This window comes from Myotis yumanensis, unplaced genomic scaffold, assembly GCF_028538775.1.
Source record: "Myotis yumanensis isolate MYYU_CA2020_CCGP unplaced genomic scaffold, mMyoYum1.0.hap1 SCAF_8, whole genome shotgun sequence".
NCBI lineage: Eukaryota > Metazoa > Chordata > Mammalia > Chiroptera > Vespertilionidae > Myotis > Myotis yumanensis.
Genome location: NW_027223759.1, coordinates 84,852,161 through 84,877,340, shown reverse-complemented (window position 1 = coordinate 84,877,340; position 25,180 = coordinate 84,852,161). Strand labels below are relative to the sequence as shown.

At 39.9% G+C, this 25,180-nt stretch overlaps 1 protein-coding gene across 6 annotated transcripts in view; it reads right to left on the bottom strand.

The window, feature by feature from the left end:
* Positions 1-20,637, bottom strand: part of PTPN4 (protein tyrosine phosphatase non-receptor type 4) — a 220,165-nt gene extending 199,528 nt beyond the window's left edge. For 2 of the 6 annotated variants that reach the window (XM_070423137.1, XM_070423139.1), the window contains exons 1-2: positions 20,151-20,635; positions 17,186-17,286 (exon numbers count right to left, since the gene is read on the bottom strand). In XM_070423137.1, the coding sequence (XP_070279238.1) occupies positions 17,186-17,270 (85 nt within the window). In that variant the 5' untranslated portion in view covers positions 17,271-17,286; positions 20,151-20,635. Of the gene's footprint in view, positions 1-17,185; positions 17,287-20,150 lie in introns of all 6 variants that reach the window. The other 4 variants (XM_070423140.1, XM_070423141.1, XM_070423142.1 and 1 more) reach the window with 3 other exon arrangements.
* Between the last annotated feature and the right edge of the window lie 4,543 nt (positions 20,638-25,180).

The window sequence follows — 25,180 nt, the reverse complement described above, 5'->3', positions numbered from 1 at the left end:
CTCCATTTCCTCAATTTCCACCTCAACACTGCCCCCAGAGAATTTGAACAGGGAAAAAAAAATCACAATCAGATATAATGAGACATGTTTTACAGTAAGGGCAGAGGAATAACTCATGAATAGAAAATGGAATATAGGTAGATTGAGAACCAATAAGTAGAGTTTTGTTGTTGTTCTATTTTGTTTTGCATAGCCTATTCTTTTCAACCTCTCCCTGAAGGCTTCTCAAGTCAAGTTCCTAAATCACTGTCCAAATGAACCTACTGCATAAATGAATGAATGGAAATGACTGCATATGAATGGGCAATGCAGCAAAAATAGGGCACCCATAAAGTCAATCAGTTAGCTTTCAAAATATAAATATTTCTGTTACTGTGCTACTCCCATATCTCACATGGAATTTAGTAAGAAAGGTTTTCAGAGCCTAAGACAGATGTCTCATTCTTTTCTATTAATAACTGCTGTTATATTACAAAACTTGGTAAGCCACTGATTCACCGTAAATGTTAACATTCTAATTTTGTTATTGTCTAGTTCTGATTTACCTTGAGACAGTCATTCATCTTTCTGAGTCCCAGTTTCTTCCTCCATAAAATAAAAATTTGTGACTTATAACCTGCACTATTCTATCTGGTAGCCATGCCACATATGATAATTGGAACACTCCAAATGTGACTCATATGATTAACAAATTGTTTTAATTACATTTACTAGGGTGACACTTGTTAATTACATGATATAGACTTCAAGTGTATAATCCTATATAATAAAAGGCTAATATGCAAATAGACTGAACAGTGGAACGACGGGTCTCTGATGCACACTGACCATGAGGGGGCAGACGCTCAATGCAGGAGCTGCCCCCTGGTGGTCAGTGTGCTCCCACAGGTGGAGCGCCGCTCAGCCAGAAGCCGGGCTCACGGCTGGTGAGCACAGCAGCAGTGGATGGGGCCTCCCCCGCCTCAGCGGCAGCACTAAAGATGTCCGACTGCAGGCTTAGGCCCATTCCCCAGGGGGAGTGGGCCTAAGCTGGCAGTCAGACATCCCCTGAGGGCTCCCGGACTGCGAGAGGGTGCAGGCTGGGCTGAGGGACACCCCCCCCCCCCCTGCGCCAGTGCATGAATTTTGTGCACCAGGCCTCTAGTTCTATAATATAAAACAATACATCATCTGTATTAGGTGTACCAGTTAATAATGCGGATTTTGTAGTCAATGAAAACACTATAATTTCAAGAGAAACATCAAAAGTGCTTTATTCAAAGTAATGTCCATCGCTAGCTACACATTTCCCCATCTTTCAGGTGATTTGTGGATACCCTCCCAATAGAACTTTTCTTGTTTTGAGGCAAACCATTCAGAGACCCAATTTCCCACTTCTTCGTATGTTTTGAAGTGCTGCTCAGAAAGTGCATGTGCCATTGATCAGAACAAGTGGTAATCTGAAGGAGCAAGGTCTGGTGAATATGGCGGGTAGGTTAATACTTCTCAAGCCAGATCTTTTAACGTGTCTTTAACTGGTTTTGAAGTGTATGATGGTGCGTCATCTTGAAGCAAAATTACTTTGCTGTGTCTTCTGGCACATTCTGGTCATTTCATGATTATTTGTTGTCGGTAGCAATCAGTATTAACGATTTCACCAGGTTTTAGAAGCTCATAATACACCACACCTTCTTGATTCCACCAAATGCAGAGCACTGTCTTCTTTCCGAAGCAATTTGGCCTTGCAGTTGATGTTGATGGTTGGCCTGGATCAACCCCTGATTTTGGGCATTTGTGTCTTATGACCCAGCGATTCCACTTCTGGGTATATATCTGAAGAAACCCAAAACAGTACTTTGAAAAAATTATATGCACCGCTATGTTCATTGCAGTGCTATTTACAATAGCCAAGATATGGAAGCAACCTAAGTGCTCACCAACAGATGAGTGGATAAAAGTTATGATATGTGCCCTAGCTGGTTTGGCTCAGTGGATAGAGCATCGGCCTGCAAACTGAAGGGTCCCAGGTTCAATTCCGGTTAAGGGCACATGCCGGCGTTGTGGGCTCCATCCCCAGTAGAGGGTGTGCAGAAGGCAGCCTATCAATGATTCTTTCTCATCGTTAATGTTTCTCTCTCTCTCCCTCTCCCTTCCTCTCTAAAATCAAGAAAATATATATATATAAAAGTTATGATATGTATATAAATAATGGAATATTATTTGGCCACAAAAAAAAAAATGAAATCTTACCATTTGCAACAGTATGGATGGGCCTAAAGGATATTATGCTAATTGAATAAGTCAGACAGAGAAAGACCAATGCCATATTATTTCACTTATATGTGGAATCTAAACAACAAAATAAATGAACATAGAAACAGACTCATAGATACAGAGAACAGACTGATGGTTGCCAGAGGGAAAGTGGGGTGAGAGGCTGGGTGAAAAAAGTAAAGTGATTAAAAACTACAAACTGATAGTCACAAATTAGTCCTGGGTATGTAAAATACAGCATAGGGAATATAGTCAATAATAATAAAACTATGAAAGGTGCCAAGTGGGTACTTGAAATATTGGGGGAACACTTTGTAAGGCATATGATTTTCTAACCACTATGCTGTACACCCAAAACGAATACAAAATAATAGCAAATGTAAACTGTCATTGAAAAATAAAATTTTAAAACTAAGGTGATAAGCAGGGAATGTAGAAGTAGGGATGTAATTTTAAATAAGGTATTCAGGAAAGGTATGACTGAGTACAGCATTTTTGAGCAGACTTGAGGAAGCGAGGAAATGAGACATGTGGACACTCTGCCTGAAATACCTGGGAGAAAGGTGTTCTAGGGAGAGAGAAGAACAAGCACAAAGGCCTAAAGTGGGCATATATCTGGTCTGTTCCTCGAACAGCAAAGAGGCCCGTGTGCCCTGAGAAAAGTGAACAAGGAGAGTGGTCAGAGATGAATTCAGAGAGAGAACAGGAGCCACAGATCATGTAGGGCCTTGGCTAAAAACTACAGCCTTTACTCAAGTGAGATAGGATGCCATTAAAGGACTTACAGCAGAGGAACATGGTCATTTTACTTACATTGTACGTAGGTAAATTTTGAACTTGCATCATTTCTTATTGGCGTGCAAGATACAAAAAGTTCAGAATATGTCACAAGCATGCTACTATACTAACAGAAAACCAGTTAATATCTACAGTATTATAAATTGGTTTAAGACCCTACCAGATAAATGAACAAAAAATATGAAGAATGTATGCAACAAGAAATGAAATTAGTAAATAAACGTTAAAAAACTCAATTATCGCCCTGACCAGTTTGGCTCAGTGTATAGAGCGTTGGCCTGCAGTCTAAGGGGTCCCAGGTTCGATTCCGGTCAAGGGCATGTACCTTGGTTGTGGGCACATCCCCAGTGGAGGGTGTGCAGGAGGCAGCTGATCGATGTTTCTCTCTCATTGATGTTTCTAACACTCTATCCCTCTCCCTTCCTCTCTGTAAAAAAAAAAAAAAAATCAATAAAAAAATATTTAAAAACACACACAAAAAACTCAATTATCACTAAAAAGAAATTCAAAGCAAAACAAAGTACCATTTATCACTCATTAATAGGAAAATTGGTGGTAGTGAAAATCAACAATCATGTCAACAATCCTGCATCTGAAACCTCTGGTTTGAAAACACTTTCAGAAGTGTTGTGGATTTCAGAATATTTGGATTATGGAGATGTGACATGACACAAATCTATAATAATAAAAGCATGATATGCTAATTAGCTCGGACGACCTTGGGGATTTCAGAATTGCATATGAGGAATTGTTGACCTATACGATTCTTTTGTAAACAATTATGTTAACACAGATCAAAAGCCATAAAATAGCAAGATGGGTCACAATATCAGAATCACCTGGGCGAACTTCTCCAAATCACAAAACCCTTACCAATGAAGATTCCCCATTTCCCTAGTAGCTTCTGTAGTAAGTCACTGGACCTCATAGCAGTATATATTGGGCTGAAAAAGGCACAATAAGTTTGAAATGAAAATAAACCAAGTATAGAGATTTTTTTTTAAATTCCAATGTAAATAAAACAACATGGGAATCCTTGGAGTTTTTAAAAATATTTTACTCCATGAGGTAAGAAATAGCCCAAAAGAAACAGATACAAAGAACACCAACATTAGTTTAAAATCTGGTGTTTCCCAAATAATTTTAACCTTCTTAGAAAATTCATTCATTTTATTCACTCCAAGTATAGTCAATATTAGCAGATATTATGTGCAAGGCACTGTGTGTACCAGGTAATACCAGGAGTGAGGCTTGGAGAGGTAGATAGGGGCTGAACATGAGTTTAAATTTTATCTTAACACTAGAGGCCCTGTGCACGAATTCGTGCACAGGTGGGGGGGGGGGGGGTCCCTCTGCCTGCCGGCAATCGGGATGGCCAGCCGAGGGAGGGACTGCGGAAGGTTGGCCCACCCCAAGAGGTTGGCTGTGGGAGCGCACTGACCACCAGGGGGCAGCTCCTGCATTGAGTGTCTGCCCCCTGGTGGTCAGTGCGCATCATAGCAACCAGTCCACTGGTCATTTGGTTGCTTGAGTTTTTATATATATAGATGCAGATGGAGAGGCAAAAAAAATTCTGAGAAGGAGTGAATTATGATCAGATGTGCAAGTCAGATCACTCTGGCTACAATGTAAAGGAAGACTAAAAAGGGAAGACCACTAGCAGAATGTACTTTCAGAGACTATTATAAAAGTCCAGATGAGACATGAAGAGCTTTGTTTAAAATCATCCCCCAAAATTTCAGAAGTTCTGCCTAAGCTTCATATTGCCAAACTGAAACTCAAGTGGTGATAGGGCTACAACAGAGAAAATTAGGGGAGAAAAAGAAACTTAATAGTGTTGATGAGAGGCAATCTAGACAAGCCAGTAGAAAATGGTACCTACAGCTTACAGTAGTCTGCAATAAGCAGTGATCCAGGCCTTACTGTAGAAGTCAGATAAACAGGTGGTACCCCAACAATCAGGAAAAACACAATAGCAGAACATGTTTAATTTTACGGTTCCATATAGGAGATAACAGAGAGCTCAGCTATAAGACTGGAGTTCAGGAATTCAAAAATAGGAAATAGAAAATAGGACAGCAGCAGAAAAGATACAGATTCTGGACTCAAATTAACCTTTCAAAACCCTAAATCTGCCATTTCTAGCTGTAAAAGTCTGGACAACTCAGCATTTTGAGCCTCAATTTCTTCATCCATAAAAAGGGAATAAGACTATCCACTCTACAGGGTTACTGGAAGAATTAAATGAGATGTCAATACTTTAAAACACCAGTAGAGTTAAACAAATAGGAGTTTCATCCCTTTCTCTTTTTCTTACATTTTTCACTTAAGATACTGAAATAGGGAAGTATTCTGCTTGACCACAAAGTCTGAAAGGCTTATCCAACTAGGCATAAAAGGAGATTAGGTGAACAAAGGCAGGTAGGTCATTAATGCAAAATACCTTATGAAAACACTAGTTCATAAAGTCAAAGTAAATGAGTCACACAAGTAAAAGGACCTTAAAAACTGAAGTAGAGTAAAAGTTTAAATTAGAATTAGCCTAATGTCACTATATTAAAAAAAAAAAAAGCAAAAAGGGAGAGTTCTCTGTATATTGAAGTAAAAAATCTCCAAGTTATATTTTAAATAAAAAAATTATTATGTAAAACATTAACATGGTATGCTGCCTTTTACATAAAAGGTAGAGAGGGGAAAATAACAATCTATATTTGTATTTTGTTTCTATTTGCATAAATACTAGTAAAATATACAAACAATAAAATTGGTTACCTATAGAGAAGAAGAGAGGGATAGAAATAGTAGTATTGAGACTTCTCAATATATACCTTTGTATATTATTTTGAAATTTGAACCAAGTAACCATATTACCAATTTAAAAAGGAAATAAAATGTAAAATGCTTGAGAAACTTGAGTGTTCTGATAATATGTTCCACTACACTTACTAATTATTTATGACTTATTTGTACATATTTTAGCAGTATAATAGATTTTTCAGTTCCTCCAAAGAATAATTATCCTAATAAAGCAGGAATACTCAAATTGACCGTCACACCATGATGGTCAAGATGGCTGCACCCATAGTGGAGGCATGGAATCCATAACACAAGATGGCTGCACTCACAGCAGAGGCCAAGTTCCTGTAATGAGCCTTAACGAGCAATCAGCAGGGACCTGAGGCTGCGCCCCCCCACCCCAGTGCCAGGCTGGGGGACCTCAGGCTGCACCCCCCTCCTGGCGGGGCTTGACAGGGGACCTCAAGGTGCACCCCCCGGCCCGGGCTGGGGCACCTCAGGCCATGCCCCCCACCCGGCGGGGCTTGATGGGGTTGGGGCCAGCCGGGTCTGGATCTAGCCCAATGGGGGTGGGGCCAGCCAGGTCTGGGTCTTGCACGATTTTGAGGCGCACGTGGCTGGACGGGGACTTGACTCTGGTTCCCATGGCGCACCCCAGACTCTGACAGGAGGAAGATTTTCATATACATTTTACTAATTTTCTTTCATCTCTGACACTTCTATTATAAAGAGCAAATAGCAATATTAAAATATTTCCTCTAATTAATTCCCTTTTAAATGTGCACAAATTTCATGCAACGAGTCACTAGTCTTGAAGATAAAGATCATGTCCCATTTGTTCTTTAACCCTACTGACAAGCATGGTGCCTGGCACCTAGCTAGTATTCAAAGAATACATTAAATTGACTCTGGATTGCCTAAATGCTCTCCAACTGAAGTCACCTCCAATTCTGCATATATTTTTAAATTGTATTGCTGGTGACTTATCTATGTACAAAATCATACTTAACATTCAAGAATGAGATTGGACTTGGGGTGGTGAACACACAATATAATACACAGATGATGTATTATAGAATTGTACAACAGACACCTATATAATTTTATTAACCAACTAGGGGGCCAGTGTACGAATTCATGCACTTTGAAAGGAACTGTGGGCCGTGAGGCTGCAGTGGGCACAGGTTGGATCTTGGCCCATCTCTGTGCCTCTGTCCGGCCCCTCCTGTCACAGCCTCTGGTCCGATCCCGTCTGCCAGCAGCCCAGCTCCCACCACCACCACTCCCACATGCTGATGGCACCGGCCCCACTCACACCTGATGATGGTGCGGAGTGATTGGGGCCAGCGCCAGCAGCGGGTGCAAGCAGGGCTGGCGCCGGGCACCAGCAGCGGGTGTGAGTGGCGGCTCCAGCACTAGCAGAGGGTGCGAGCGGGACCGGCACCAGCAGTGGGTGTAAGCCGGGCTGTAGCAGAGGGAGGTGGAGAAGCCCTGAGGGGCAATTGGGACCTGCAGCCGCCGCTTGCACCTACTGATGGCACTGAGCGATTGCGGCCAGTGCTAGGTGCCGATAGTGCGTGTGAGCTACGGCTCCAGTGCCAGCAGCAGGTGCGAGAACCAGGCGGGACTGCGGTGTGAGGGAGTAAAGAATTTTCAATAACCACCAGAGACTCGCCTCAATGACAGCGACCAGCACCCCGCCTTGGTCTGGCGCCCCAGCTCACCTGCTCCACCATCCCATCACGGCCGACACCCGGCATGTGCCATGCGCGCCCCCTGGTGGTCAGTGCATGTCATAGCGACCAGTTGTTTGGTTGTTCCACCATTCAGTCTATTTGCATATTAGCCTTTTGTTATATAGGATGTCACCCCAATAAATTCAATAATAAAGAAAAAATTCAAGTTTTTATAAAAATGAGGAAAGCTCTTCTAATTAACAATTGTTTAACAGAAAAGGCAAGATATAAATTTAACTATTAATAAAATAAGATTAACAATTACCCCTGGATCACTCCAAAGACTCAACATAAGATGGCAATCATTTGAAATGGATCAGGGAGTCAGCCCAGGTACTTAACAAAGTCTGTTCTTTTCTTTGATAGCAGGTATTGCTACCTAGTTTTACTTACCCACTTTTCAAATAACCACTATAGTTGCTTTCTCTTAATTCTAAAAAAATTTGTTTTTCTTGGATCTGTTCTCCTATTCTTCATGACCCAGAAGATATTTCTTCTTCTCTTATGACCACATTTCTTAACACTCCGGTGTGGGGTGAATTTCCCGCCAAAATATAAGATGGCGCGGGCAATTATTTAGGTTTCCCGCGCAAAATCAGGGATTTTTATGATACCTATTACCCCAATGGGTATGAAACGGTTCGCATACGCAGGTAGGTATCTTTGTGAACGGCAAACAAACAAATATTTGGTAATACGCAGTTACAATCGGCCCGAGTTTACACGTTTCCCGCACTCCACCGCAAATCTATATGAACCGAGTTAAGACGGCTCCCGCGGAGTACGCGCAATTCACGCGAGCCGACTTAACTCGTTTCCCCCACTCCAAGTGTTAAGAGTTTTCTGGTCTCTATTCATTGTACGTCTAGTTTCCTCAACTTAGTTTCTTATCACACCCGTCTTATAACTCCTCTAATAAAACAATGAATGTTAAACTTTAGTATACCTCAAACTGTAGCAGCATTTAAGCAGATCTCCTATGCAACTCTTCCTCACTCCTCATCCACCCTTTTAAGAATCCAAAAGATGTGTGATGAAACCTGAGCAATTGATCATTTTAATCAGTATCTCATTTGATTCTAATACAGCTAGCCTGCCTGAACACACCTGAAAACCAACTAGCTTAGGTCATCGATGATTGTTCAATAGTCACATTCAAAGCACTTTTGTTATCTCTTTCAGCATCTGCCACCTTCCTGTAACTCCTTCCTTCTACCACCTTTTACCACACAACTAGACTCTCCTCTCTCACCACCATTCTATCTTCTTTACTGGCTTCTTCACTTCCTGATAACTCTTAACCTTTAAATAATAGTGGTAGGGGCTGTCAGTGACTCTCTTCCTAAATTGACACAAGCTTCATAAGCAGTAATAGGTGCTTCAACAACCACCTATATGCCATCCTAAACCCTGCCATTTTGAATTCTAAACTATTTTCAGGTAGTCAGAGGCTATGCAGTGCAGGAGGAAAACAAAACAAAACAAAACAAAAAAACAACCCAGCAAAGATGCTTCAGCCTCATGCATATCTGAATTCAAAATATTTGCTCTACTATTTACATAACATGCCTAAAGCCACACATTTTTCTGAATTTAGCTATGTTCTCCTTTAAAACTGGAGATAACATGTTTGTAACAAATTTTTGTTTGGATTAAATGAGGGAAATAAAAAGATTAAATGAGAAGTTCCACTCCCTTCTTAGCAGGAACTTGGAACACATCCTTGAGGACCCATGCCATAGGCCTCAGAGGTGGCAGAAGGGACAACTAGCCTGGGGTTGGGAGATTAGAAAATACACGAGTTTGAGCAAATAAGTACATATACTGAGGATAATGGGAGTCAATTTCTCGCTGCTGAAGAAGAGATTTATAAATACAGAAAGGGCAAGACTAGAAAGAACCCTCAGGTGTTGGGTTAGAATTGGATGTATCAGTGTGAATTTTTAAAAATACATATACACAGATATAGGAAGAGATTCAGATGTGTACCTATATACACATATTTCCTATCTCTGTCCACCCTGGAAGTAATGATACTCCAACAGAATGAGCACATTAGGCATCCAAATCTATATTTCTAAATACCACCTCCACGAAAAGAAATCAGGATTCCTTGGGAAAATGCATGATTCCAGAGCTGGGACAGGAAAAGGCCAAAAATAAGTCTGGAACATCTTGTGCCCGGAAGTAAGGAAATACTCAAAGGATGGGACATGTCAGAAAGGCACAGGAGCCACCTTAAAGAGCTCCCACTAGCCAAATCTAGGGCAATTTGAACATCAAAATAAAATAAAATGTGGTAACTAATAAAACCCACTGAATAGGAACAAAAATCCATGGGTACATATTGATGTAAATAAATGAATGCATGAATGGGGGGAAAGGGAAACATCTATTTTTAATTTTCACTAGAAAATCAACTAATAAATGCAGATGGCAACCTTCATAGTAGTGACTGATTCAGGCAGAAGTCATCAGTGGACCCAAAGTCTGGTGGATAGAGGTTTGTCTGATGAGGAACAGAATACTGGCACAGTCTTGGAGATCTTCCCACAAAAAGAGTTACCAATTACAAAAGGAAAAATGATGACTTTATGACAGACATGAATTAACAAGGTATTAAGGTTAAGTGTTCAAAGTTAAATATCAATGTATGTCTCCTCGTAATACTCTAAGAATAGTATATCATTTCTATGATATTCCTGCCAACAATGCATTCAGTATGGCCATGAGCAATCACTGGATGGACCAAAGTTAAGTTTTATTATAGCAGAATAAAAAAAGTCAAGGTCATAAAAGACAGAGAAATATTGAGGAACTATTTCAAACTGAAGGAGACTAGAGACATGATAATTAAATGCAATGTGTGATCCTGGATTGAACCATGGACCAAAAAGTAAAGAGAGACAATACTGGGACAGTTGAAAATTTTGAATGGCATCTGGGGATATGAAGGTAGTGTTGTATTATGTTGACTTCCTGATTTGATGGTTACATAAGAGACTGTCCACATTTTGGTAAATACACACTAAATTATTTAGGAGTGATGGGCATTATGTCTGCAACTTGCTCTCAAATGGTTCAGAAAAAGTTTAATGAGATTAGAAATGGTGTATTCCTCTCAAATGACTGGAAGCAGTAATAAAAATAAGAGACCAGAAATGAGATAATCAGGTCTCATTTGCTGAAATTTGAGAATCCAGTAAGATATATCACAAAGAGGAAAAGCATCAAAGATGATGTCAAGGTTCTGTCTTTGGGCATCTGGAAAGGAAGGCCTCACTGAGCCCACTACAGTGAGCCAAGTACATGATATTGCAGGCTCATCTTATCTTATATAATAAAAGGGTAATATGCAAATCAACCGAATGGCGGGACAACTGGTCGCTATGACACACTGACCACCAGGGGGCAGACACTCAACGCAGGAGATGCCCACTAGTGGTCAGTGTGCTCCCACAGGGGAGCGCCGCTCAGCCAGAATTGAGCTGAAGGTTGATGAGCGCAGCGGCCCGCTTCCGTGGCAGCGCTAAGGATGTCTGACTGCAGCTTAGGCCCAACATCCCCCAAGGGCTCCCAGACTGTGAAAGGGCGCAGGCTGGGCTAAGAAACCACCCTCCCATCCTCCCCAGTGCACGAATATCGTGCACCAGGCCTCTAGTCTTGTATATACACATAGTATATATGTAGTACAATGTTAAAATGTGGTTGAAGTTCATGTGTGGGAACAGGGTTTATAGGAAATCTCTGTACCTTCTCCTCAACTTTGCTGTAAACGTAAAAATGCTTTAAAAAAGTACTTATTTAAAAAAATTTTAAGTTGCAATAATAGGTCAAGAAAAAATTAATTGGTTGCAGGGAATTTGGAGGCTTTTTATACTGTTTTTGCAACTTTTCTGTAGGTTTGAAATTATTTTAAAATAAATTAATTTTTAAAAGTCAGTAAGAACTTATGATGACCTTGGTGCAAAATGCCTGGCTTACTACAGGTACTAAAAAAAATTATTTGGCCTTTCCTTCCCAGCTGCTCAAATGAAAAAAATCTTAAAGTCATCATCACTGTTTTCCTCTTTCTCCTACATCCAAATGGACTCTCAGTTCTAGAAAAACTACCTAATAAGTTTTCAGTTTTTCAAATCCAATTTTTATTTCCACATCTCTCCATTTCCAGTTCTTACCATTTCTCACCTAGACCACAGCAAGAGCATCCTCACTGGTCTCTCTGCTCCAATTTTAACCTTATCTTTGCACCATCCTTACATCCTTGCATCATTATCTAAAAAATGGAGTTACTTTTCAAAACTTACATTTAATTTTATCGTTCTTTTATTTAAGTACCTATAATTGCTCCCCAATGTAAATGTTGATTTTCTAAGAGGAAAATTAAACATGTGTGAAGGCACTAGCAATGCAGAAGCACCAAAAAGCGCGCTCTCTCTCTCTCTCTCTCTCTCTCTCTCTCTCTCTTTCACACACACACACACACACACACACACACACACACACAAACACACCAATGAAGTAGTAATTCCTGGGGGTGGGCGGGATGGATGGACTTGACATCTTTTATGCTTATTTTAGGATTTGGTACTGGTTTTATTTTTTATTACATAGTGGGAATGGCAGGGATGAGTAGGTATCATAAACTTTCCAATACTTATAGCCTCTAAAACAGTGCTTTTACCAATCCTTTGCCCAACTTGGCATCAAAGAAAAAATGCTTTCAGCACACTGGGACAAGCAAAGGAGATGATTCAAGGTCAAAAGAAACCAGCTGGGGGGCTCCAATATGCTCAGTCCCTTAGACTGACAGGCATCTTGCTCTTAGCATTAACGGTAAACCATTCATGGCCTACCAGCTAGTTGGAAAGCTCTGTTCTAAAGGTCTTAATATGATCCCACTCATCACCCAAACAAGGAGCCTCACAACCTTTCCTCTCCTACCATAGTTAACACACACATACACGCACACAGATTTACATGCAAAATCAGATACCAATACCCATCCCATAGACAGAGACAGACATGTACAAGACAACTTGCATTTCTCCAAACACACTATGCATCCTTTTATACTTCTGACTTTTTGTACGCGCTGTTCTCTCTATCCAGATCAAGTCCAACTCATCCTCCAAGACACTGCTCAAATGCTACTGCTGCTTCCACCACATCTTATTACACTTGTCACTCTGAATTGTAATTGTTTGTTGACATGTGTTACCACCTAGAATTTGAGCTCAAGGGCAAAATCATGTTTATCACTGATCCCTATAATAGACATTCAAATGTTTAATTAACATGCTATATAATAAAAGCCTAATCTGCTAAGTGTCTGGTCAGTCATTCAACCAATCAAAGCGTAATATGCTAACGATATACTAAGGCTGCTCAACCACTCGCTATGACATGCACTGACCACCAGGGGGAAGACAGTCAACCAGTCACTATAACGTGCACTGACCACCAGGGGGCAGATGCTCCGACTGGTAGGTTAGCTTGCTGCTGGGGTCTGGCCAATCAAGACTGAGCAAGACGGGCCAGACAGGCCCTGGAGCTCTCCCACAGTCCCTCCCTGGCTGGCCAACCTCCCGCTTCCCTTTCCAGCCCTAATCATGCACTGGTGGGGTCCCTTGGCCTGGCCTGCCCCCTCTCGAAATCCGGGCTGAGGATACCCCCCCTCCCCAGTGCATGAATTTCATGCATCGGGCCTCGAGTTATATATAAATGTTCACTACATAATTCACCAATAAGCCAAATATTTTACTTTCTTTTTTTTTTTAATCCTCACCCAAGGACATGCTTTTTTATTGATTTGAGAGAGAGAGGAAGGGAAAGGGAGAGAGAGAAAAAACATCAATTTGAGAGTGAAACATTCATTGATTGCCTCTCTCATGCACCTGGACTGGGGAATCAAACCTGGAACTTGGGTATGTGCTCTGACCAGGAATGAAACTCGTGACCTTTCTGTGATGGGACGATGCTCTGAGCCACACAGGCAAAGGCAACCAATTTTTCAGAATACATTAATTAAAACAAAGAGGTACAATTTTACAACCAAATTAGCATTAGCATTTTTCCAAAGCAAGAACACCCATTCTTTTATAAAAGAAAGATTTGTCATAGAAATATTCATACCACTGGAACCCTTTCCCAGTCCTAGGGTTTTAGACTGAGGAAACAAACAAGCACAAATATATTCAATGCAGATTATAACATTGGAAGCTTTAGAAATAACCAAAATGTTTAACAAAAGGTAAATGACTAAATCAATCACCTGATCAATAAATCATGTGAAATGTCGAAGCAACTGTTTAAGTTATGACAATGGGAACGGAAAAATGAGAAAAAATGTTATCAGCTACTCTATTGATCATCTCTTTTATTTTAAAAAAATAGTGCCAGATGTTTTATATAGAGTACCTTAATCCTCACAACAATTCAAGGCCAAGTATTATCCTAATTTCATAGTTAAGGAAGTATGCTCAGAGGTTATATAATTTGCCCAAGGTTTTTGAGACCAGATTCCAACCCAGATCTAACTCCAAAGTGTGTCAGCTTTTCCTACATTACATTGCCCCTGATATACAATATTTCCAGTATATTAAACTCAAATTATATCTCTACCACACACCTTTATTTTTAAAAATATGGACAACTGCCTGGAAGGAAACAAAAACATCTATTAGAGTGGTGATTAAGGATGAATGTTGTTACACTAATTATCCTTTTCAAAAATTAGCAACTTTTTAAAGCAGAATTGATAAACAATAGACTAAACTCATGAGGCAAAACAAAAGACACAATCCCCAATTTTAATTTTTTTACATTTTCATTAAAGACAGAGTAGGTAACATAAAAACTTAAGAAGGATGTACTCAATTGAAATACCTTCTAAACAATCACATATTAACCCCAAGGTGCTTATTACCAGGATTCAAAATCTAGTCATTATGACTGGATTAAACAGCATTCTTCCAGAAAAAGGTGAATTTTGAAGAATACTTGAAGAGAAGACATATGAATTGGAGACAGTTAGGAATGTTTAAACTGAGGAATCAAGGGCAAAGGAAAAAACAAGAATGTTTTCTTTTTAAGCAAGAACAAGAAACAGGGTGAGATGAAGTTGGTGGAAAGCCTTCAAGGCCAAGCAGATAAGTTTGGGATTAATTTGATAAGCAACAGAGAACTATACCATATTCTTAAATGGGAAGGTAGCATGCTGAAATATGGTCTTTAAAGATCCAAACTTTGTTCCAAGGTACTGCCTTTGGTTACACAGTGTTTTACCAAACAACTGGGGATGGAGAGGAATAATCCATTATCTTTTATATGTACTCTGGTAAAAAAGAGAAACTGACTAAACAATAAAAATCCACAATAATAAAAGCATAATATGCTAATTAGACCAGACATCCTTCCGGCCAACCTTCTGGATGAAGCCAGGGCTGTGAGGGAAGCCCAGGTCCCGGGTGCCAGAGGGAAGCTGGTGCCGGCAGCCAGGGGAAGGAAGGCCTACTCTTAAATGAATTTTGTGCATCGGGCCTCTAGTCTTTATATAATGGGTGAGTATATTGGGGAGGAAGGCCTTTCAGATATGCTTGTGAATATTAAATGCCACTGTACATTTTAATAAGAATCATACTCCCTCTGTCCCATAATAATAGTAGCAAGTGAATATTTAAACGGGAATTATTGGCAAATGCAGCTGTAAGTTATGTTGTAGCGCAAAATTACAAAGCCTTCAATCAAAATCAATGTTTCATAACATGTCATTTGTTTTGACACATCTTTCAATTTTTAGGTTAATCTAATTATTACGAATTATAACTATTTTTCTAATTTCATCCGCTGATTGAAATCAATTGTTTTACTTCAGTTGAATATCAACCCATTGTAAAAGTAAGATGAAAAAGAGTTTTCAAGCAAAGATGGAGTTGCGATTGTCCAGTTATTGATGCATCAAAAGAAAAAGGAAAAGTTGCAGAAAGGTGCAATTACGTTAGCTGCAAAACAATTTAAGTGCAACAGAATGACCATATCAAGGATTTGGAAACGTGTTTCCAAAAATAATTGTCAAGGAGAATCTTATGCTAATGCAGATTCTTTGAAAAAACAAAACTGTGGACGTAAACACAAAGATTACGGAGAAAAACTTGAAAAACTTAGACATATTCCTCTTAGCAGAAGAGGCACCATATTAGCCTTTGATAATATTTCTCCCAAAATACTGGATAATACGTTTCTGTCACTTCAACAAGTTATGCTGGAAGCAATGAAGAACAATGGCTCCAATAATTTTAAGCTCACGCTTATAGGGAAAGCAAAGCTTTGCAGCCAAGGGATCCTACCTACAAGTTTAAAATACAGTAACGAAATTATTGGAAAATCCAGAAACTATCTGAACACTCAAAATAAAAATTAGGAGTACTATTTTTAATTTATTGTTTAATTTAATCTAGTTTTTTGATAATAAATGTTGTGTTCTATATTTATTTTCTTTTGCTACTATTACTATGGGACAAATTACATTCATCAACTGCTACTATTATTATGGGACAGAGGGAGTATAAGTTTAGAGCAAGAAGGATGCTGGAGATAACCTTTTAGTGACCACCTCTTCATTTTCAAAATGAATTAAATTGATGCTCAAGAACTAAATAACTTGCCTAATGTCATATACAGCTAAAAGATTCAATATTAAAAAATTAAAACTCAGATTTTCTAGGCAGTAAGATCTAAAGCTGTGTTGTCCAATATTGTAGCTACTAGCAACATCTGGTTATTTAAATTTAAACTGGTTAAAATTAAATACAAATGTTTTAAATTTATAACTAATTTTTAGAGAGAGACTAAGGAGGAGAGAGCGAGACAGACAGACAGACATTGATTTGTTGTTCCACTTATTTATGCATTCACTGGTTGACTCTTTTATGTGCCCTGATCCGGATCGCAACCCTGGTGTATCAGACATCACTCTAACCAACTGAGCTGCCCTGCCAGGGCCAAAATTAAATACAATTTTAAATTCAGTTCCTCGGGCACGATAGTCACATTTTTGAGTGCTCCATACTGCACATGGCTACCACATCTGACAGTGCAGAAAAAAGAATAACATCGTTTAGTTTAATGCTGTTTTGTTGATGAGATGCCTTAAGAACTTAACCCTTTTTTATATCAGTTCGCCTATGGTAAAATTGGTTTCATTATACGTCATTTTCCTTAAAGTCACAGAAGCAATCTATGACTTTAAGTGAGGACTTAGACTTACTGTACTTCCATCACTGCAGAAAGTTCACCTGGCACCATAATCTAAAGAATAAGCTTCAGAGCCAGACAGACCTAATTTGAATCCTACTTACTAGCAGTGTGATCCTAGACAAATTAATTTCTCCTTGCCCTCATTTGGGGAGGAGAAGGGAAAAGCAGGAGATTATTAATACCTTCCTCACAAAGTGTACTTGAAGATTATGTGGGATAACACAAAAAGCCCCTTTATACTGTCTGGCACATAAAAGACAATAAACACTTCCCTTCTGGATCCTTTTTTTCCCCTACTCCTCAATATAACCTCCTTGTAAAAAGATACAAACACAATAACTCACCCAAATTAGTATCTTCCTTCCCCTCAAGATAATCCACAGTACCTAATTTTCTTCTGTTCCTGCCAATTTCTTCAAATACTTGCATCTCTCTTCCAGTGCTTCTATTTAGGAATAATGAAATTAAGAATGAATGTAGAGGGAAATGCCTCTAATAAAGTGGAAGAGAATGGAATAAATTGCCCCTCTGTTTTCCATCCTATTTTAAATATCACTATACTGACTGATCATACAAAGGAAAATATATTACACTGTTCATAAGTAATGTAATTCTACACCAATAAAGTCGATTCCACAACATTTCTACTTCTCACCATCTGTACTAATAACTGGATGTTAAATGAAGAAATAACACTTTCCCTCTACAGTATTACTTATTTGGGGGGGGGGGGGGGGGGGGGTTCTCCAGAATGCTAAACCAGTATTCAAGGCTTCACAGCTTAATCTAGTGAACTGACAAATTTAACAAAACTAGACTACAGCATATACAAAAACTTTACAACATGCATGTTATTAACCCAGAAAAACAACAAAATTCAACTCAGTTTATAACCAGTGAATTTCTGCCAATACTATATTTTATTTAGAAGGAACAATTCATATTTAGCTACATAAAGTCACATAACTTGCCGTTTCTAATGAGATTACCAATTTTACATTCCTAATAACATAAAGAATTAAAGCAGAACTTTTAAACATATGTCTTAACTTCCACCAAACTTCCACCAAACAAAACTTCCACCAAACAAAATTTCTACATATTTTTAAAACTTTTTTATATAAAACTGACCATATTAACTTTCAGAGGGGAAAAACAAAAGTCCTCTCAACAACAGTCAATAACAGCGTCTCCTTGAAATTATCTGGTAGTCTCTTATTTTGCTCCTTAAAGATTACTAAAAAACCACTGATCCCCTTATAGAATTTAGAATGTCATAAATAGGAAGTAGATAACACTGCATACTGTACTGTCCTTTACAACTCAAATTATGTTTAGTAGACAAAACTAAAAGATGTTTAATATACAAATCACAGAGTTTAATAATCCATGGGGGTTCACATATATTTAAGAAAATTTAGGTTTTTATCACTATCCCACATAAAGTATTTTATACATTAAAAAAACAAAAAGGCTTCTATGCCTGAACTTACACAACCTAACTGTGTAAGAGTCTAAAGTTTTTTTTAAATCCTTCAATAATAATGAAGTGTACATTGGTCACAGTAGAATAGTTCCAATGAATTTTCCTGAGGCTGCATTCTGAATACATCTGACCCAGAAAGTATTTTTAGCAAGTGTGTTCAATCAATGCTGGTTTTATGCCTAGCCTAAATTAGAAATTGGGTGTCACAAATTTAAAGTAACAAAGTTACTAGGAACATTTGAAGATATTCAATTAGAACACAAGAAAAAAAAAGTCTGAAACAATTCAATACCCACAAGCTAAGCAGGTTAGAAAATAGGCAATAAGGAAGCCATATCCTCATTCATTGCTGCTTTTGAGGAACCTGTGATTTTTCTATCTTAATAAACTTTAAACTACTCGATATTATTTACAAACTACAAAATTGTGGCTCCTTATGTTTTCAAAATCTTTTGCCAAATGTTTAAAATAGATGATCTAAATAACAAATATTCCCATGTACAAAAACAAAAACATGTTTCTCTTCTTATAAACCACTCAAGATCATATTATGGGACCACGGACATGTTTCAGTGCAAAAACAGTAACAAAGATACGTGTGCCAATAAAAAAAAGAAGAAAAAGAGTTTTTTTGTGGTAAATTGGAGCACGAATTTATTCTGACCAAAAATGGTGGGGTCCACAAAATGATTGCACTCTTTTATTACGAGTTAGTAAAGATATTCTGTACAAATACAAAAACATTTGCTTATAAAGTTTTTTTTTTTAATTTATAGGTTGAATTTATATTCATCAAATTCAAGATGTAACTGATATATCTATCTCTCTCCCATTAAGCACACTTTGGGCTCTGAATAATCATTTATTTTAAGGTTGTCTCCTCCCCGCTTTAAAAAAAAAAAAAAGAATAATTTTTTCTTCTCAGGCTCTTTAAGGATCCAAAATCAGGATTTTTTTTTAAAAAAAAGGCCAGTCTTCCTACTTAAACCGTCTTTTACAAGAATACATTGGTTTTCTGGGGTCCCTCCACCCCCAAACATGTTTTAAACTGTATTGTTTTAACTGGGTCTAAAATCTGGTCACATAAATCTATTAGCATTCAAATTTCCTGATTCGAAAAGCAGTTGGCATAGTGTATATGTACAGGTTCTCCTAGAACAAGGGCTTGGAAATCCTACAGATGGTCCTGGTGCAGATCGTAGTGGTGCCCCTAAGTAATGCAACCCCAAAACGTCTCCCATCCTAAGTTTCTCAGAAACATGCAAACATCTATCTGCTCAATTGTAAACCGTTCCATTTTAAGGAACCGCTGCGAAATGCATCGGTACGTCTCTTTAGCTACATCTCAACTTTTTTTTTTTTTTTTTTTTTTTTGCCCCAACTACAGATTCTTAAATGCAAGTACATACCGGTAGGATCATGAAACTTACAAACTTCAACCGTAGGGAGTCCGTCTATGCAGCCTGCAAGCCGCGATCATGTGAGACAATCAAAAAAAGGGGGGGGGGGGCTCCTATCAGCGCTGGAAAACTCAGAAGATTCTAAAACCTTCCTTAGAGTTTGGGTCCCGTGGCACACCCATCCCCGCACCCATCCCATCCCTTGTTCCGCTCACCTGTCACAGATCTCAACTCTTACCCCGGGAGCCGAGAGCAGAGGTACCTACCGGAAGGAGGGCTGGATGGTGCGGGGGGCCGGGGGCACCCTTTCCCCTGCCTTTTAAATTAACCTGGCACCTCGGGATGGCCCTACCTGGCTCGCTTCCCAAGAGCCACACTCGCCCCAGGTAACAGCCTCGCGCACGACACCCGAGAGCCTCTTACCTTCGTGTCACAGCCGCGTCCTCCCGGCTGGAGAAGAAAAGCCTCGCGGCCCGGCGGCCGGGAGAAGCGCGTCCGCGCGCCGCGCCGGGGGCTCCCTCAGCGCCCCCCCAGCACCCGCCGCCGCAGCGGCCGCGCCAGGGCCGGGAGCGGCCGGCACCACCTCATCCTGCGGGGCTGCAGCGCGCGGGCCGGCGCCGCCGGGAGACCGGAGGGCGCGCTCCCACCTCCCTGCGGGGATGACCTAATCCGCACCCCCCAAAAGTGCCGTGGGGGAGGGGAGCCCCGGGAGGGGCCCGGCCCCCAACCGCCGACCCTCGGCCAAAGCCAAGTTTCTCCCCTCCCCGGCTCAGGCCCGAGTTCCACCCTGGGGACCCAGGAGTCCTGGGAGAACAATGGGGGGGCCGTGAGGAGCGGAAAAGCGCGCGGCGCGGCGTGAGCGAGCGGGTACTCTCGGGCTGCGCTGCGGAGTGCGAATGCGAGAGGCGCTCGGTCCCCCGCCTCCCTCGCCTCCTCCCCCTCTTCCTCCTCCTCCCAGGTCTCCTCCTCCTCCCTCAAGCACACTCTGTCTCCCAGGCCACAGCATAGCAACCGAACATGGCGGCTGCGCAGACGCCGCCACTCAGCGCCCTGGAGCAGCGGCGGCAGCGGCACCAGGCGGTCTCGCGAGAGGTGAGGCCAAACCCCTTTCCCGCTAGCGCAGGAGGGAGCAGTGGCACAGCCAGTGCGCCGGCGGACACGCAGGTGCGAAGGAGGCCGGACCTGTGAAGTCGGGGAGGGTGATTGGGAGGAGGGGCGGGGCGCTGTGGCTCCGCCCCTTGGCCCCGCAGCGATTGGTTATTAGAACATCGACACCCCCCCCTCCTGTGCCTACTGACCTAGGGGACCGGTCGGAGGGGCTCGAAACCCAAGTTTTAAAGGGAAAAAATCAGACCTTTTGGCCCACGTCCTCACAACTTAAGTGCTAACAGAGGATATAGGTTTAGAATGCAGTTTAGAATCATTTCCTATCCTAAATATAGTCTCTAAAACAAAGAATAAACGTTCATTTATGAAACATGTTTGGGTGTCTTCTATGTGACAGGATCGTGTGCTTTTAAAAAATGAATTAATTAACTCCAATAACACATATGAATTTGGTGTTATCGCTCCAGGATTTTTTCCCCAGGTGCATTCGAATATTTTATTGAAAATACAAACATCGGTCATAAGACAGATGCAGATACCTACGGGCTAGGTGATCTCAGCTGAAATGCTGCGAGGAGAGATTTGGGAACCTTCACACTTCTTTGCCTTCATTTCTTTTCTCAGTGCACTTGTCGGTAGCCTGGCGCCTTTTGCTCGTCCTGCTCTTAGCTTCAGCTCCTCACCAGAGCTAGCCTTCCTACAATCATTCTTTCAACAGGCTCCCTCAAAGCCAACACAATGCCTATTTAGTAATCAGCTGTGGTTTTCTCAAGATAAAATCGTGCAGATTGATACAAATCTGTGAAAGACAGTGATTACTATTGACCCTCTTCTCCCTCGCACCTCCCTTCAGTTTTTCCATTTTAAAAAGACAACTTGTCAGTCCATATTTTTCCTGCTTTATCTCTTCTCACTTTCCTTCCCAGAGCTTAGTTTCAGCCTGCGCTCATTCATTCTTCCTTAAATATGCTTTTCTTGCTCTCGCTCTCTGTTTTCTATACCTTTGTTCATACTATTCCCTCCACTAAAATGCTTTTCACTTCATCTCCACCTATCAACATTAAATCATCAGGTTACATAGGACTTCCAGCAGAAGTAGAAAGTAATTTCTTCCTCCTTTCACATTGATAGCTCCAGGTTTATACCTCCCTTTTTCTTGTGGTGCACATATTACTATATGATACTTATCTCTGTGTGACTCATCTCCATTACTACATAGTAAGATACTTGAGGGCAAGGACCTTGTCTTAGTTATCTTTCTATCCCCTATAATGCCTGATGACACTGCGGGATGCCAAAAATGTTTGTTGACATAATGATATGCTTAAATCTCTAATTGGTGGGGTTTCAGGAAGGTACCTGGGACAGAGCAGGCTCTTCCTGAGGTTGGTTGCTGTGTCTCTGGGTGGTCCTGGTCTGGTCTAGATATGTCCTTGTTGATGCCTTGTAGAGCCTTGTAGCTAGCCCCCCAACTAATCCTCCCATCTGCAGACCTTCCCTCTCCAGCCCATTCCTCCCACCCCCACCCGTAAATCACTGTGACCTTTTATACAAATGTGAATCTGAGTTGTAATATAAATAGAGCTGTAGTCTCAACAACCTTTGTTTTGGGAAACTCCACAGGGTGAACCCTTTAGATAAATAAATGTAATTCTCATATCCGTTTCCTATTCTTTAGGAAAACTGTGAAGTCAGCTTTTAAAACTTGAGATATAATTCACACATAAAAATTCACCCATTTCAAGTGTACCACTCAATGCTTTATAGTATATTTACAAAGTTGTGCAGCCACCACCATACCTATTTCCAGAACATTTTCATCGGGAAAATGAAATCCATACCTATTAGCTGTCATTCTCCATCCCCACCACCGCCTAGCTCCTGACAACCACTAATTTACCTTTTGTCTCTATGGACTTGCCTACTCTGGATATTTTATATAAATGAAATCATATCTATTGCAAATCATCTATGTAAATTTTGCTCTTATTTTAAATTATAATTTTAAAAATTAATGTATGCCTATTCTGGATCATTTTGATGACCACCTTATAATCAGTCAAATACTGCCACTTGATTTTGTATTTGGCACCAAAAACTATAACTTTAATTTCCTTGAGCTAATGAGAAAAGAATATTCTTGTGGAGATGACAAGTGTTCTGGCTAAGTGAAGGTCAAGTGTCCTCATGGCACATTGTACAAAAGTTTCACAGAAATTCAAATAGAGAAGAATATTGGGATAACTAAGTTGATTATAAGCATGCTTTTAAAAGCCTGTACGATAGCAGTGAGTTCCATATTTTCATTGCAAAGGATGATTTAATTTCAGCAAAACAACATCATCAACTACATTACATAATAATGTTAATTGAATTTTTTAATTTGTCAATTTAATTTGCAATATTTTTTAGTTTTATAGAAGTAAAATTGCTGTGAAAATAAGGACTTTATACATATCTTATGTTTACACTTAATTAGGAAACATAATTTAAATAATTTAATTTCACATTCAAGAGTGAGCAGGACTTTTTTTTTTCTTAAGTGGCCTCAAACACTACTAGATATTGGCAAACACTGCTAATGACTGAATTTTTTCCCCTTGTCTGCAGCCTGCCTCTGGCTATGCTTTGGGAGAATAAGAACAAGGTTGTGTCCACACTTGTAGGATGTTGGCAGGGAAAGATTGGTGTTTCTACACTGTGTGGTTGACATTAGGACCTTTCCTAACCCTGGGTAGCTACAGCCAAGAGGGAATAGACATTTGTTTTTGCCTATGAAGCCTACCCAGGCCTCCTGGGCCTTGGCAGTGAATTCTGGCAGCCACAGGCAGCAAAGACAGCTTTGACCAGGCACAGTGGCTGACTGACCAACCCCATTTCCCATGCCCCCACCCCCATTGGCAACTTGGGAGGATCCTTTGGAAGAAATGACTAACCCTTGGGTTACTGGGGATATCTAGGGAGAAGACCCCCAAGGGAAAGCTGGTCTTACCTTGCTAGAACTTAGAGTGTTGTGAATTTTAACATTAAAAAACACATGCCTTAAAGTGACTTGAATTTTTTTCCTAAACTGGTGAGGTGGTATGTACAAGGTACACAGCCTTTCAAACACCTCTCTGACACATGGCTTTAATTAGCTATCTATCTGCCTTAGCTGCACAATTAAGGGGAAATTTATCTTTTTACCTGTCTGGAATCTTCAGGCATAACTTAAAGCAAAGTAAAGCAAACAAATGTAAACAGTTTATACCTTTAAACAGGTGTCATACATTTTCCCAACAAGTTCAGAATTCTGTGGCTTGGGCTTCCTCTAATCGTAGAGCCAATTTATACCAGTATATACTTACTAGTATATATGTATTTACACATATATTTTTTTTTAATTAGCTAGTATATATCCTCTGGTGCAGTTGGCCCAGATTTGCTCACTGTCAACATGGCCCCTCCCTCTTCTTGCCCTCTTCATTTGCTAGCAACTCCTTCCTTCCTTCCTTCCTTCCTTCCTTCCTTCCTTCCTTCCTTCCTGTAGCAGCAGAAGACCCAAATTAGCAATCCCTGGAATCAAGAATTATACAGAAAAATGTAAAAATTTTAAAATCAAAGACTTCTTCTTACTCCCAGTTTCACTCCCCAAAAGGTAAGCACTATTAGCAACTTCTTATATATACCTCCAGACTTTTATTCTATGTAAAATAAATGTATTTTTTCACTACATACAAGGGATTATACCACATATACTATATTTCGCTTACAAATCTCCTTTACAGAACACATATATGTCAGACTTTCTAAGGGTTGTACCATAATATATTTAATCTTCTATAATAAATGAGCATTTAGGCAATTTCCAGTTCTTTGCCGTTACATGCAATGCCTGTAAAGAACATTTTCATCATAAAGTTTTGTACACATGACTAAGAATGTATCTAAGATAAATTCCTGTAAAGGCAGTTGCTGGGTTGAAGTGTATGGGCACGTTTAATTTTGATAAATGTTGCCAAATCAACTACCAATTGCATCCTCCAACTATGTGTAAGTTACTATCATCCACTTCTTCCTCATCATTTCTGGGTTTTATATCTTCCTCAATTAAAAAAACACCATATTTCTTCTAGTATTTTTAGATGATCTTTTCAATACTTAATCTTGACCCATCTGAAAATAATTCTGGTATAAAGTGATAGGGATCCAGCTTTATTCCTTTTATTATTAACTATCCAGTTGTCCATTATTGAATAATTCATCACACACACACACACACACACACACACACACACTGTTTTGCTAAATTGCTTTTATCAGATATTAAATTCTAATTTTTGATTTAGGAATTTTTTAGTTTATTC